Source organism: Callospermophilus lateralis, chromosome 4 (genome assembly GCF_048772815.1).
Source record: "Callospermophilus lateralis isolate mCalLat2 chromosome 4, mCalLat2.hap1, whole genome shotgun sequence".
Taxonomy (NCBI): domain Eukaryota; kingdom Metazoa; phylum Chordata; class Mammalia; order Rodentia; family Sciuridae; genus Callospermophilus; species Callospermophilus lateralis.
In genome coordinates this window covers 65486283-65499464 of record NC_135308.1, presented here as the reverse complement: position 1 = coordinate 65499464, position 13182 = coordinate 65486283, and the positions used below count along the sequence as shown (strand labels likewise).

Below are 13182 nucleotides of genomic sequence, written 5' to 3'. Positions count from 1 at the left end.
AGATCCTGGGCTTAATTCTTTAAATTTTAAAGGAAGGATGATATTTCATTTTAAGAAATTGGATGGAATCATTCCAAGGCAATAAATAAGCAGTGCAAATGGGAAGAAAACAGTGGGTTTAAGAGCCAGAACATTTTCTTGGGCTTCTGATTTCAGATGCGACCCTTTTTAGCCTTAGACATGACTGCATTTAGAGCTTTTCCTTCTAAAAGTAGGTCCTCTTGGCCTAGGGATTAGCAAAGGGATCTACTCCCCATAATAGTAGTTTTCATTCTTGATCTCTTAGTCTGAACTAGGATCATTAACTAATATAATCTAGAATTATTCTCTATCTAGCCCTTATTTTTAAAAAACATGGCAGCTGTGTTTAAAACATTGTATCTTCCACAGGAAACTCTGAATCTCATAGGAAGAGCCAGGACATGAAGAAAAGGAAATTGGATCCATCTTAAATGACTCAGGACCTACTTGGACTGTCACAAAGGGACTTTGGAAAACTGCTTTTTGGTCTTGAAATTATTCGTCATTCCTGGGGAATGAACTTGATTTCCAAGGATTACCTTGATTCATTTTGAACCTTTTCAGAGGACTTGACTGTTAAGCCTACTACAGAGAAAGCTGAGCACTTTGAAAAAGCTTGTCACATGCTGCAGTAGGGAGGCCAAGGACAGATGAAATATCCATCTTTTGACTCTTCAGGCTTTTCCCTCTTTACTCCTAAGCTATTTAATATTAATAAAGGTAGACATTTTAGGACTCGCTAATGGCTACCTGCCCTCAATATACAGCAATGTAGAGGCCATGCTCCAAAAGTACTTTCAGGCTTCTCTCTATATATAACATATCCAAATTGCCAGCATCCCTGTTCTTACACTTTGAGGACATTAAATAAGGGTTACTTGAACTTCGATACAAGCATGGCAACAATGCCCAAGTTGATCTAATAACTAAGAAGAAAAACTAATGCATAGATAACACATATAGCATGGATATATTGGATAAAGGTATGATTCATGTCCTGGGTAGGAAAGCATATGATTTTATCACATTATTTAGACTGATGTTCAATCTAAAAACCTTGGAAAGCAAAATCATGGGTAAGAGAGGGAATACTATAAAATCTCTCAGTTGTGGGTTCATGTCAGCACAATTCTGCATCCTTTTAAGACCAAAATTCTTTACTAATCAAAGAAATAATGACCGAAGATCAAGAAAAAGGTACATGCACGTTAGAGCATTAATCTCCAGGATATATAAAGAGCTCAAAAAACTTAACACCAAACAAATAACAAACACGATCAATCAAATAAACGGGCAAAGGAACTGAAGAGACACGTCACAGAAGAAATACAATCGATCAACAAATAAATGAAAAAATGTTCAACATCTCTAGTATTTAGGGAAATGCAAATCAAAACTTCACTGAGATTTCATCTCACTCCAGTCAGAATGGCAATCATTTGAACACAAGCAATAACAAATGTTGGTAAGGATGTGGGGAAAAAGGCACTCATAGATTGTGGGACTGCAAATTGGTGCTTAATTCACAATAGCTAAACTATGGAACCAACCTGGGTGTCCTACAATGGATAAAGAAAGTGGTACATATACACATGGGTCATTAGTCATAAAGAATAAATGATGGATGGATGGAACTGTGATCATGCTAAGTGAAATAAGCCAATTTCAAAGAACCAAAGGCTGAATTTTCTGATATGCAGATGCTAATTCACAATAAGGAGAGCAGAATAGCGGTATTTTGGAGTAGCAAGAAACTTGACGTAAAGGTAGGGAGTAGAAATGATCAAGAAAGCAAATTTACTTAATACTAGTAGCTGTTTGTAATGTGAGATGTAATCCACTTTAAAATAAAATTTTTTCACAATATTTAGATGTTTCATGATTGTTTTCCCAAAATAATGCATTTGCAGTTTTACTTTTTAAAGTGCATTCTGGGCCTAATCTTGAAGTAGGGACTTCTTACTTTTTGGATCCCAGACCACTGATAATGGTGCCCCAATGTGAGGCAAGTGAGTCTTGAAAGTACTGGACAGCTGCTGACCTTTCCTGTTCCTTTAGAAGATGAAGAGACAGCGCCTGCCTGCCTGAATTTGCTTGTCTTCTAAAAGCCTTATTGGTGTTGCGTGGATTTGGTGTATTCATCTTTTGATTTTGAGATCCTTAATATCTTCCTCAGAAAAAGTCCACTTTCCTTGCAGCATCTTAGTTGAGGGCAACATCACTGCTGAAGTTCCAGAGGGATGGGAATCCATTTGTAAACTGCACAACAGAGCCAATGAGAACATGAAAAAGGCACTTCCTGAAAATGAAACCCCACAGCTCAACAAAAGCAAGTTTGGTTTATTTGAATGGTTTCATTAAATAAGTCTACAAAGGTAACAAACTGAAGCACAAAGCGCAATCTTACAAGAAGCGCAACACCCAGAGTTAGTGCAAAATGTACAATTAACGGCTGCTGAGAAACCCCCAAGGTTTGAATTCAGTTTGTTTTTTTAAACAGTGTACATTGTTAAATAATGTAAGGAAAACATTTATAGTTCAGAAAGTTCTTTTTAATATGGAAAAAGATACTTGAAGGGTACTATTAACAAAAATAATTTAAACAGTTCAGTAGCACTAGTTCATTCCTCTAGGCTTCAGTTATTTCATCCACAGGAGGGGAAAAATCAACAGTAAATAAAACCAGTTCTTATTTTTGTATATAAGTGAAAAGACCTCAAAATTGCTAAACCAAAAATAACAAAACGATGTGCTGCATTTGGCATCCTCATTCCTCTGGTAGAAGTATCATTTCACTCACTTCAAGCAGTCCATTTCCCATTTACTCAGCACCGCCTTTGTTCTCACTCTTACCCTCTCCCCAAGAATTAAACAGAAAAATAAGTCAGCACTTCTGCAGCAGGGCTTGGAACCCCTGCCCTTTTCATTTCTACCTCCCTAAAACCTTTAGCTCTCATTGGTATCTCTGGGGCCTAGGCCAACTTAATAAAGAAATAGAACCAGGGACAAAATGGAACAAAAAAGATCTGGATAGCTACCAGGCTCTTCCCATCATGGAGACTCCTGGGATATGCATTGAGGTGGGTGAAAGGTTGGAAATATGGTATGTCCCAACTAAGTCAACAGAAGCAGCACCCAAGAAAAAGTCCTAGTTTCTTTCCCTATCTTCTGAGAATATCCCAAACATAGCCAGTTAGAACAGTATTTATTTCTGGAAAGTTCTGAAAGTAACAGAACTGCCCATTACAACTAGGCATAGCATTAAATAATACTGGTTGGTTGCAGTTATGAAGGGGGAGTATATAAATGAACAATGTGAGAATATTAGTTATATATGTAGAAATACAGGTGGCACGACAGATTATGATCCTGCAACCATTTGGACATCATCATAGAGAAAACAGAAATAAAGCATTCTTTCCTACAATGCTTATTAAGTCGAAAGTTGGTCCGCTTTCCATAGAATAAGAGTACCCCAAGCTGAGAAATGCAAGGTGTAGGTGCATGAAGAGAGCTGTCCAAATGGTTTTTCTTGGAGCAACTTTTTCCATCTGCCACTCTTCCCACCTTAAAAAACGAGCTACCCATCCCCTTCTCCTTATGTTTAATTTCTTCCAGGTCTCATCTGTTCAAGCCCGGCTCAAATAAGTAAGATTTACGACAATCTGGCCAGGCGTCAGGTATCTTCGAAACAAGTGTGTTCCCCTTTAATTAACCTTTCTTTTTCTTTCTCTCAGCTCACACCTCCCTTACAATCTTTTGTATTGTGCAATTTTGATGTAACACCCCTCCCTCACTATTCCTGAAACAGAACTTTCTGCTTTCAACCACTGATGTCAACTTCCCATCTTACTTATCTTACACCTGCTTTAGACAAAATTGTTGAATGATTTAAAAAAAAAAAAAAATACTCTTTTCAATTTCCCTTTGGCATATCCACTGCTGGGGTCACATGGACCTAAATGTTCTTTCCACATGCCCTTTGTTGATCTGGGATCTGGTAAGTCGATGCTAATGGCAGAAGCAATAGAAGTCCAAGGCACTAAAATATCCAGCAAGCAATACTGGGAAAACAGAAGTATTCAAGTACAGTAATTTATACAATTTTACATTCACATTTATTTATCTAATACAATGGAAGTACAAAGGAAAAAGTTAAAGTGTCTCAATAAGTAAAGGACAGAGCTAGCTTTTTTTGTGTGTGAACTTTTTAAACCTTTCATATTTTACTCTTAAAACTACTGTTGTCCAACAACATTTATATATCACAGTGTTTCCACATCAAAACTGATGGCAAAGTTACATGTCCGCAGGGAACGTATTTTTTTTTTTCCTAATTGCTAATGCTGCAGTCAAAGCTGCTATTATCTTTTGCTTAAAGCACTAATGACCTATTATAAGAAAGGGTTGCAACCCCAGTCCCCTGGTATTTTTCACTGGGTTCTAAAAGAGGAGGGGGGGGAAGCAGGGATGGGGCAGAGTAGGAGAGAACCCTATATTGTTTGATGGTTTGAATTCTTGAGGGAGTAAGGGATTTGGGGCTTGTACCACAATTAAGAGCTGTACCCACTTGCAGATACAAATGGGCTCTGGCTTTACATTGAGCTCTCTTGTAGCTTCTTGATAACAAGATTCTCTTCTAGCCCTAGGCCTCACTGGTGGGTATAGATAAATAGGAAAGCATAGACTGAAGCAGCCCCTTCACAAGAAAGTTGCTCTCTCCTTGTCCCATTCCAATAAATGGAGAGGGAGGAGAGTCTCCATTCTGAGGGCTCAAAGCGGTATTACAAACATTCCCTTCTGGCAAGAAATAACCAGTTAAATGCAGCACTAATAGTTAGTATATAGGCTACTTCCCCATCCCCCCACCCTCCCTTCAGCATTCCATCTCCTGCCCCCAGATCTACTAATTAATGTCTCTAGGTCTCACTAAGTGGTCCGCAGGTTGGAACCTGGGGGGTTGCTGATGGATTTCTGCAAATTGCTGATGTTGAAATTCTGTAAGGAGGCAGTTCCTACAGGCTGGAACTGGCCAAGTGGCTGTGGTGCTGGGCCACCGGTCCCACTCCACTGAGTGCCAAATGGGGCAGCTGGAAAACCGTACTGCTGTGGGGGGCACATAGACTTGGTGAAGTGACCTAGAGAGGTAGCTGATGCTGCAGAGATGGGGGCAGAGCCACCCAGGTTTGAGGTCATGGAGATGCAAAGCTGTCCAGGTGCAGAAAACTTTCTTGCCATTCCAGGGCCCTGAAAACAAAAAACAACTAAGTTTAAAGTCTGGTGGGGGTATAATACCCCCAGGGGTAAAATGGGCAGTTTAATAATACAATTCTAGGAGCAAAGAAAATACCATGCCTAGTGGAAGGAGGAAGGTGTGTGTACACATGCCCACGTAGTTTAGAATGTTAAAGGAAAAGGGAAGAAAAAAATGAGCTGACCAATAAGGAGTCAGGGATTCAGGGAAGGGAAAGTAAAAGGGCACTTGGGTGATTTTCATCTTGTTTTTCTAAGTGAGCTACTAAGGAAGGTTGTGGCATAAAAGGGTACACTAGTGAAAGGATAAAAGAAATTGAAATTGAAATGTAAAGGATCAGGTTTTGTAAAGTTTCTAAGCTGCACTCAGAACCTGAAATTCTTGTGGCAGTTAAAACAATTCCCGGAACTGCCCATTAGATGTGTGTCGAAATCTCCCCTGACCACCTAGTTGCTTAACCACCCCCTCCTCGAGACCATGCAGTTCAGCATGTATACACCTTAGGGCTTAAACCAATCAGTTTGAATGTATACCCCTCCTTAGGACTGACCCATCACCCCCTCCCGACCTGTTCCCGCCAGTGAATGTGCTAATCATGTTTTAGAGTTGTTATTTGATTTTCCCGCGGTGTGTGATGATTTGCTAAAAGAGGCTATGATGTATGTGAAGTCCCTGCCCTCTCCAAAGAATGTATATAAACTCTGCTTAAATTGTTCTTGGGGCTCTTTGTTCTTTGCTTCTCTGAAGTGAGCTCAGAGCCCCAGCATGCTGGACCCCCAATAAACCTTTGCTGTTGTATGAGACAGTCTCTTGGTGGTCTTCTCCTCCGAGTTCGCCCGACCTTTACACTAGACCTAGTAGTTTGTATCACCTCTGATTCATCTGTGTTAGGTAATACTGTGAGAAATTAGGAAAATGGCAAAAAAGAAGCCCTTACCTCATAATTCATGTGTCCTTTGCTTCCTCTTCTGCCTGAAAGATTCATGGCATCTCGAGCCCAGTTGTCTACCAGCTTGTGCAGGTCATCTGTGAAGGTGCCCTTCCTGCTGGATGTCATGGCAGGAGGCTGAGCTTGGGCAGCTTGGCTGTTCACTGTTCCCCCAACAGTGTTTGTGCTGCTGGTTCCTGGAGTTATAAAGTAGTGACAATAGCAGCATTAAAAAAAGAGTCTAGATTATTAATTCCAAGAAGAGGGAAAATGTCACAGGATGATGAATGGCAAGCACAGAATGGGGACAGGAATTGGGAAGCCATGCAAGAAAGGAAGATTACAAGGTTTTATTTAGGCATTTGTTTTGGCACTAAAGGGTAATGAAAACAGGTTCTCTTCAGTAACTGCAGATAAGTCTGAACAACTTAGGAAGATGGCAGGTATGAAGGGCAGGAATCTCTTTCAAAGCATCTTAAAGTACTGGAACTTTCTGCCAGTGCTCTATTCCCAGCATCACACTGGGTGACAGTATAATATGGCCAACAAGGAGCATTGCTGTGGAAGTTTGCAGAATGCAGGGCAAAAGAAGGATTTCTTGGGCACTGGGCAGGTTAAAGTTGGGGTAGAAGTTCAGAGATGGGTACTTGGCTATGGAGAATATGGGTTCTCAAATCATGTGGATATTGCCACATTTTTAAGTCATTCTTTAATAGAAATAGTATTAAGAGAAGTAGCATGCTCTGTTAAATTTTTTTTTTCACTTTGACCCACGAATATAAATTTGTAAATAAAACTTGGAAAGAGTTAAGCCTTCAACCCTTCTCAATTTTCCATGAGTAAAGAACAAAGATTAGGCAAGGGAGGTGACCGAATCAACTTCAGGAAGACATGTTTTCCTGAAGACGATCTCAGTTTCAATTGGTTCAAGGATTCTCACACCTTCTCCCCCTCTTCCCAGAGCAGCAAACACTCCCATGTAGAAGCAACAGGACAGTTCAGCTGAGGCAGGGGTGCAGAGGGTAGAGGAAGCTTTCGGGTTATGATGAAGGAATTCTATTTCTATGGTTTGATGAAAAAGGAAGAAGGAGTCTGTGTCCTGCCTGATTTCGGCTCTGCTGGAGGGCACACTGAAGGTTTATTCGAAGAGGCAAGTTTTAGGGAAGAGGGAAAGAAGAGTCATGGTCTTATTTTTTTTTTCCTCATGCCCCACTTTCTTAACAGATCTCACATTTACTGCAGAATAAATAAAAGCTACTAAAATAAGTTGTGAGCCAGTAGGCCTGATGAAACCCAAGTAATAGTGGGGATAAATAAGTTCATGCGTTTTCCTGCTTTCAAGGACAGAGCAACACACCAGAGCACAGCAGCACACCTGAAGCAACACTGCCACTTACAGCCTTTATAATCCTTTGCTGGTTTCAAGTCAATTTGCTGTCTTTCCACTCAGGGAATGGCACATACAAGCATGTCTACACTAGAGGAACAGTTAATTCTGAGGTGAAGGTGCAGAGTGAGGAAGGTCACATGCTTCTTACCAACGTGGCAAGACACGGAACTACTGCAGTGTGAGTGACAGCTCACGTGGTGCCGCTGGAGCCACAGGGTATTGTCATTGCACACAGGGTATATAGGGGGAAGAGTGGATTCCCAGGGAGTACAGGAAACCCAAGTGGAAAAATATAAAAGCACAGGAAACAGCCTTCCTCAAATAGCAAATGTGAGACAGAGGGAAACGGAAAGTACAGGCAATGAGGACGGGCAATCATGATAACAAAGAAATCCAGACAGCAAGCACACAGCATGCATTGGGGACTGGCATCCTGCTTAGGGTGACTACTGTTTAGTGAAACGATCAAAACAAACAGAAGTCATCATGAATGAACAGGGCTGTCCAATGCCAAATATGAGAAGCAGAGTGGAGGTGAGCACTGCTTAACCACAGAGAGCTCATGCTGGGAGTCACACCTCTCTAGTCTGATGCTAGCTGCTCTTGATAGTGTGAGGCCCCTTCATTTCACTTTTCATTTTAACCTGTATTAGCCAGTATTGGATTCTGAAAGTGGGGCTTATGACATGAAGGAGTACGAACCATACAGTTAACTTTTTTACTTTGGCTTCTGTAAATAGGCTTCCAGTTAAAAAAGGAAACAAAAATCCCTTTCTGATGAGAAATTCACCCCTAGGAAAAGCAAGGTTGACTATAACATAGACCTAACTAGTAGAGAGAGACCTTCTAGAGAACATGCTAACTCACCTTGAAAACTTTTTCAGTCCTTCTGAAAAGCCCTAAAAAGTGGTATAGACTTTAACCTCCCCAAATTCATGTTTTGATTCCTTCCTGCCAAAAAAACCATCTCCCCTACCTCCATGCTGCCGGATCTTAGGAACCATAACCTATTAGGACTCACAACTTATTGCCTGGTAGTTCTCTTGTTAACTCTTGCTAGGTGGCCTGCTGGGTTGCTGAATTATCTGTACTTATATGAAAAGACCCCAGTCTAAGAAGCCGAACTCTCCAAAGTAGTATTTCTCTCCGCACTAATCTAGAAGCTGTCTCCCACCACGATGTAAACAATAGGAGGGCATAGACTCTGTCCACTTTGATAACTGCTAGTCTCTACAGGGTGCAGAACAGTGCTTGGTACCTACTTGCTAACTAAAGGACTCTTTCTTACAGGAGCTAGGCACCCCTAGCTCCCCATGCACATCCACAGGCACTACCAATCCATGACTGTCATTGAGCTAGGTTTACGTGGGGAGAGCATTGACTATGAGGTGGTTTCTCAATCTGATATTATAGCCAGGAGTTAGCAATTAAGCATGTTAAAGAATACATTAGAAAAGGTGCAGAGATAGATGGAAGTTGGGAAGCTGGAATTATGAAGCTTCAGAGTTCAAAGAACTCATGGATAACAGGCTTTGCAATCAAGGACCAAAAGTAACAGAAAAGATAATTACTACAGAGCTGGTTGCAAGGACAAACTTTTTTCACCATCTTCCCTGAAGCACAAAGAGAGAGCAGTGTTAAAGATAAAGAAACATCAGTGTAAAATTTTTAGATTCTCCAAACAGCATACAGAGTCCCAGCAAGAGAGAGCAGGAGGGGAGACAGATGGGTGGGACCTGGTAGCCTTGACATAGACAAAATTCTATGGGATGTTATCTAACTGGCTGTTAGCCTTCACACAGTGATCTGACAGACCGTGTTGCCTGTTGAAATGTGTTGAGTTTCCACATCCAATCTCTGTTTTTCAAAGGGTAAGGGGAGAAACTCCAGTACCTAAGGTCTCACTGCTTGAATTTCAAACACTCAAGCAGTGTTTCCACTGATACTGTCTCACTTCTTGTTTCTCCTGCTGGGTTGTTATAAAGCACTCAATAAAATTAGTACCACTGTTACAATTTTAATTTAAATTGGCTATTATATTTCTATTCTAGATAAACACACTAACCCCTTCCCTTCCAGAAAAATCTTTAAAAATATGTGGAAAACAAGCAACCTTTGAACATAAACAGAGCATTAAGCCAAGCCGTGCTTCAAAACCATTATCTATTATTTTGAGAGTACAGAATAATGTAACCCAAACTAATAAGCCCCCAGCTCCTTACAGATACCTGTTTTTTCCCCATATTTTTAAGTCTGCCTCTTAGGATTTGTACAGCAAGCTTACATACTGAATCCTGATGTGCCTTCAAAGATGTATGGCCTCTCATTTAGACCAAAGGGGAAGCGAAAAGATTTAATATTTCTAATCACTTTTATTTGAACAAAGGGGTGTGATACCACCTACCTTTAATGTCTGATGAGAACTAACAGAATTAAAGTGATACTTATCATCTCATACTTCCAGAAAAAAAAGTCTGTTTTCTTTCTTCCCTCTCAAAGACAGGGAACGTGTGTGTGTGTGTGTGTGTGTGTGTGTGTGTGTGTGTATCTCAATCATTTCAGGCTGTATATCATAGGCCTGACAAATCAAATTTATTTCAAAACACTTGTCTCCTATTACTAATGTCCTTTCATCTTTCTAGTTGGACATGAAAATTAAATGCTTATTCAAGTGTCAAGGTGCTAATAGGCATTGTCCAGGCTAGTCTAACCAGAAAAAATATTGATGTGAATGTTCTAAAATTACACAAGCTTGGAAAATTACCAAGCTGTGTAATGTCTTTCACCCTCTTCTTTTTAAAAAATCTCTGGACTAGCAACACGTGGGAAAGGTGGTAAAAAAAAAAAAAAAATCACCTTAAATAGAGCCAATTCATTATTAACTCAGGTGAAAAAGAATAGGGAAACTAGAAAGATTTACAAATGTGACAGTAAGGGAAATGGAAATTGAATGTAATTTCAATGTACTCTGAAATTTGGTCACTACAGAGGACAAAGGAGAGTGTAAATTCTTCCCACCATGAAGAGGCTCAGGATCTCTGAACCATATACTCAAACACTGATGGCCTTAGCACATGCATTTAAAAAGCACTTCAATAACCACACCAGAAGTTTGAGGCCTTAACAGACAGTTATCCAAATTCTAACCAAAAATAAATAAATAAAATAAAAAATAAATAAAAATTAAAAAATTTAAAGTTGAGCTTTGTGAAATTTTTATTTTAATATACATTTATTGATCACTTACTAAGTGCTAGATAGGCACTGGCTAATCAGGGAGTACCATGGACCATGACTATGTCCCAAGAGTCATTTATTTTTGTGTCTATGATCTTATCTGATTTATATACCCCAGGAGATAGGAACTGTCTTCTTCACATATGGGGAAGATGGGTGATTTGCTACTGTGCTTTGCTTTTAAATATAAGGCATTGTATTGTCTTGAACAACTAATAATATATATAAATATGGCTAGGAAATCCCAGCAATCAGATTAAAAAGGAAGCTTTCACTTGCAGGTGCTGGGCTTTGGTCATTAATAGAATAAATGCTTCATCTTGGATAACCACAGTAAACCCCCTTTTGAACTACTAATCTCATGGGGAAAGAGGGCAGTAATGAATCCAATGAAGAAACTTCTACCATCTTTTCAACTAGTAGATGTTTAGGCTTAATGAGGAGAAAACAAGATTCCCGCCTACTCTGAAAAGAATAGAAAATATGGTAAACTTTTACCTGCTTCAAGGACCTAAGCACATCAGTGGTTAAGATGCTTTTTGTCACTCCTAATGCCGGGGCTGGCTGAGAGACAATACTGAATATGACTAGGTATGGTCTTCATTACTCTCAATGACCCAGTATAAAGTCTTGATATCTTATCTATCCTGGATCCATATCTATCATGGATCTAGGAAGAAGCAATTCTACTAGAGAGTTATTTTGACATCTATAGAAATCCAATATTATTTTTACATCTTTTACCATAATTAACACAGGGACCCAAACTTCTGAGGGCAATAGTATTCAGCCAAGCCACTGACTAGATGATACACAAAGAGACAAATGAAAATGGACTGCGTGACACATCAGATCCAAGCAGCAGAAAAACAAGGACAAGGAAGGAGTAAAGGTGTTACACACAAAGAGCCAAGCAGGGCGTACTCAGAAATCGGGTCCTCCTGCCACCAGGTTTGAATGTCACCTGCTCAGATGCACAGTTAAACTTCGCACAGCCTGTGAGAGGGGGAAAACGGAAGAACAGAGAGAGGAGAAGAGACAGAACACAACTACAAGATGTTAGAAACTTGAGGCTTGAGTGGTGAAAAGCACTAAGATGGCACAGAGAAGAACAAAGCTTCTGGGAAGGTCAGATATGTAAGACAGGAAATATCAGGCCTCGGTTCCCTCCTTTTGCACAATACTGAAGCTCTTCTCAGTTGGAATAATGTTAGCTAGTTTGTGTTCCTTAGCAACTCTCAAATCTCTATTTTCTAGTAAGTTGTGGTAAAGCCAATGTATCTTTATGTTTTTCATTATTTTCTGCCCAGATATTCAACTCTTTTCATTTCTTATTCTAATGTTACTGAAAGCTCCTTCTTCTGCAGGAATGGTTTGAGCAATAATTGTTAATGAACAAAACTATATTTGGAAAGAAGAAATTATAGATGAAAAATTAAATAGTAGGGCTAGTCATCTTAGTTACTCCCATACTTAAAAAAGTCTTCAATAGCTAAGAAAACACATTGTTTTTTAGAAACTGCTAAAATTCCTTAGAATTTGGTCCAGGAAATCTCAGCCTAGCAGTAAAGCCTACATTCCAAACACAAACAAGTTATTTATAAAGACTGTAGATGTAACTTTTCACAGTAATCCCTTGAAAAATAGCTCACCTAATGGAAGCAATGAACTCAATGATTCTGATCATCACTCAACTTCTCTACTGAGCCCAAAGATACATCAGTGTATAATATGTAGACCATGTTCAGGTCAGCTAGTGCCAATAGGTTTACTCATTAGGCATTTCTCCCAGGTATGGCAATTTCTTCATTTTAATGTTTCTGGAAGATGATGTTTGCTTTGATCTCTTCCTTACCTTGTCCTGGAGCAGAAAGGCTTGGTACTGAAATGGCACCATCACTGGTGAAGGCCGAGTAGAGGTTATCACTGGAGGGAGATGGCTTAAGAGGTTGTAACAGCTGATTCTGCCCGGTCTCTGCAATGTTGCTAGGAGGGTGAAGGGTCTGCTGGGGGTGCAAGACTGAAGCTGCACTCTGACCAGACAGGTTACCTGCCAAAAGACCACATGGGCTGAGGACACATGTGAAGTTTCCTTGATGCACTCAATAGGCAATGTTCTTATTCCTTTAATTTGTTCTACTGAGGATTAATCATGGGTCAAAATGCGTAAAGATTCCATTCTACATTTCTGTAAATCATTTTTTTTCCCTACTAGAAAAAAAAAAAATGATGGCTCATTATACCAATCAATCCCCGTACCACTTTCTTTTTAAAGTGGTACGGGGATTGAACCACCACCGATCTACATCCCCAGCTCTTTTTATTTTTATTAGATAGAGTCTCATTAAGTTG

General features: G+C 39.8%; 2 protein-coding genes across 19 annotated transcripts in view; one reads left to right on the top strand and one right to left on the bottom strand.

Annotated features, from left to right (window-relative positions):
• Positions 1–1887, top strand: part of Rad52 (RAD52 DNA repair protein) — a 29163-nt gene extending 27276 nt beyond the window's left edge. For all 12 annotated transcript variants that reach the window (XM_076853979.1, XM_076853975.1, XM_076853972.1 and 9 more), the window contains one exon: positions 391–1887. In XM_076853979.1, the coding sequence (XP_076710094.1) occupies positions 391–452 (62 nt within the window). In that variant the 3' untranslated portion in view covers positions 453–1887. The remainder of the gene's footprint in view (positions 1–390) is intronic.
• Positions 1888–2341: 454 nt separating this feature from the next.
• Positions 2342–13182, bottom strand: part of Wnk1 (WNK lysine deficient protein kinase 1) — a 138415-nt gene continuing 127574 nt past the window's right edge. For all 7 annotated transcript variants that reach the window (XM_076853966.1, XM_076853960.1, XM_076853962.1 and 4 more), the window contains 3 exons: positions 12686–12880; positions 6213–6400; positions 2342–5268 (listed from right to left, as the gene is read on the bottom strand). In XM_076853966.1, coding sequence (XP_076710081.1) covers positions 4951–5268; positions 6213–6400; positions 12686–12880 — 701 coding nt within the window. In that variant the 3' untranslated portion in view covers positions 2342–4950. The remainder of the gene's footprint in view (positions 5269–6212; positions 6401–12685; positions 12881–13182) is intronic.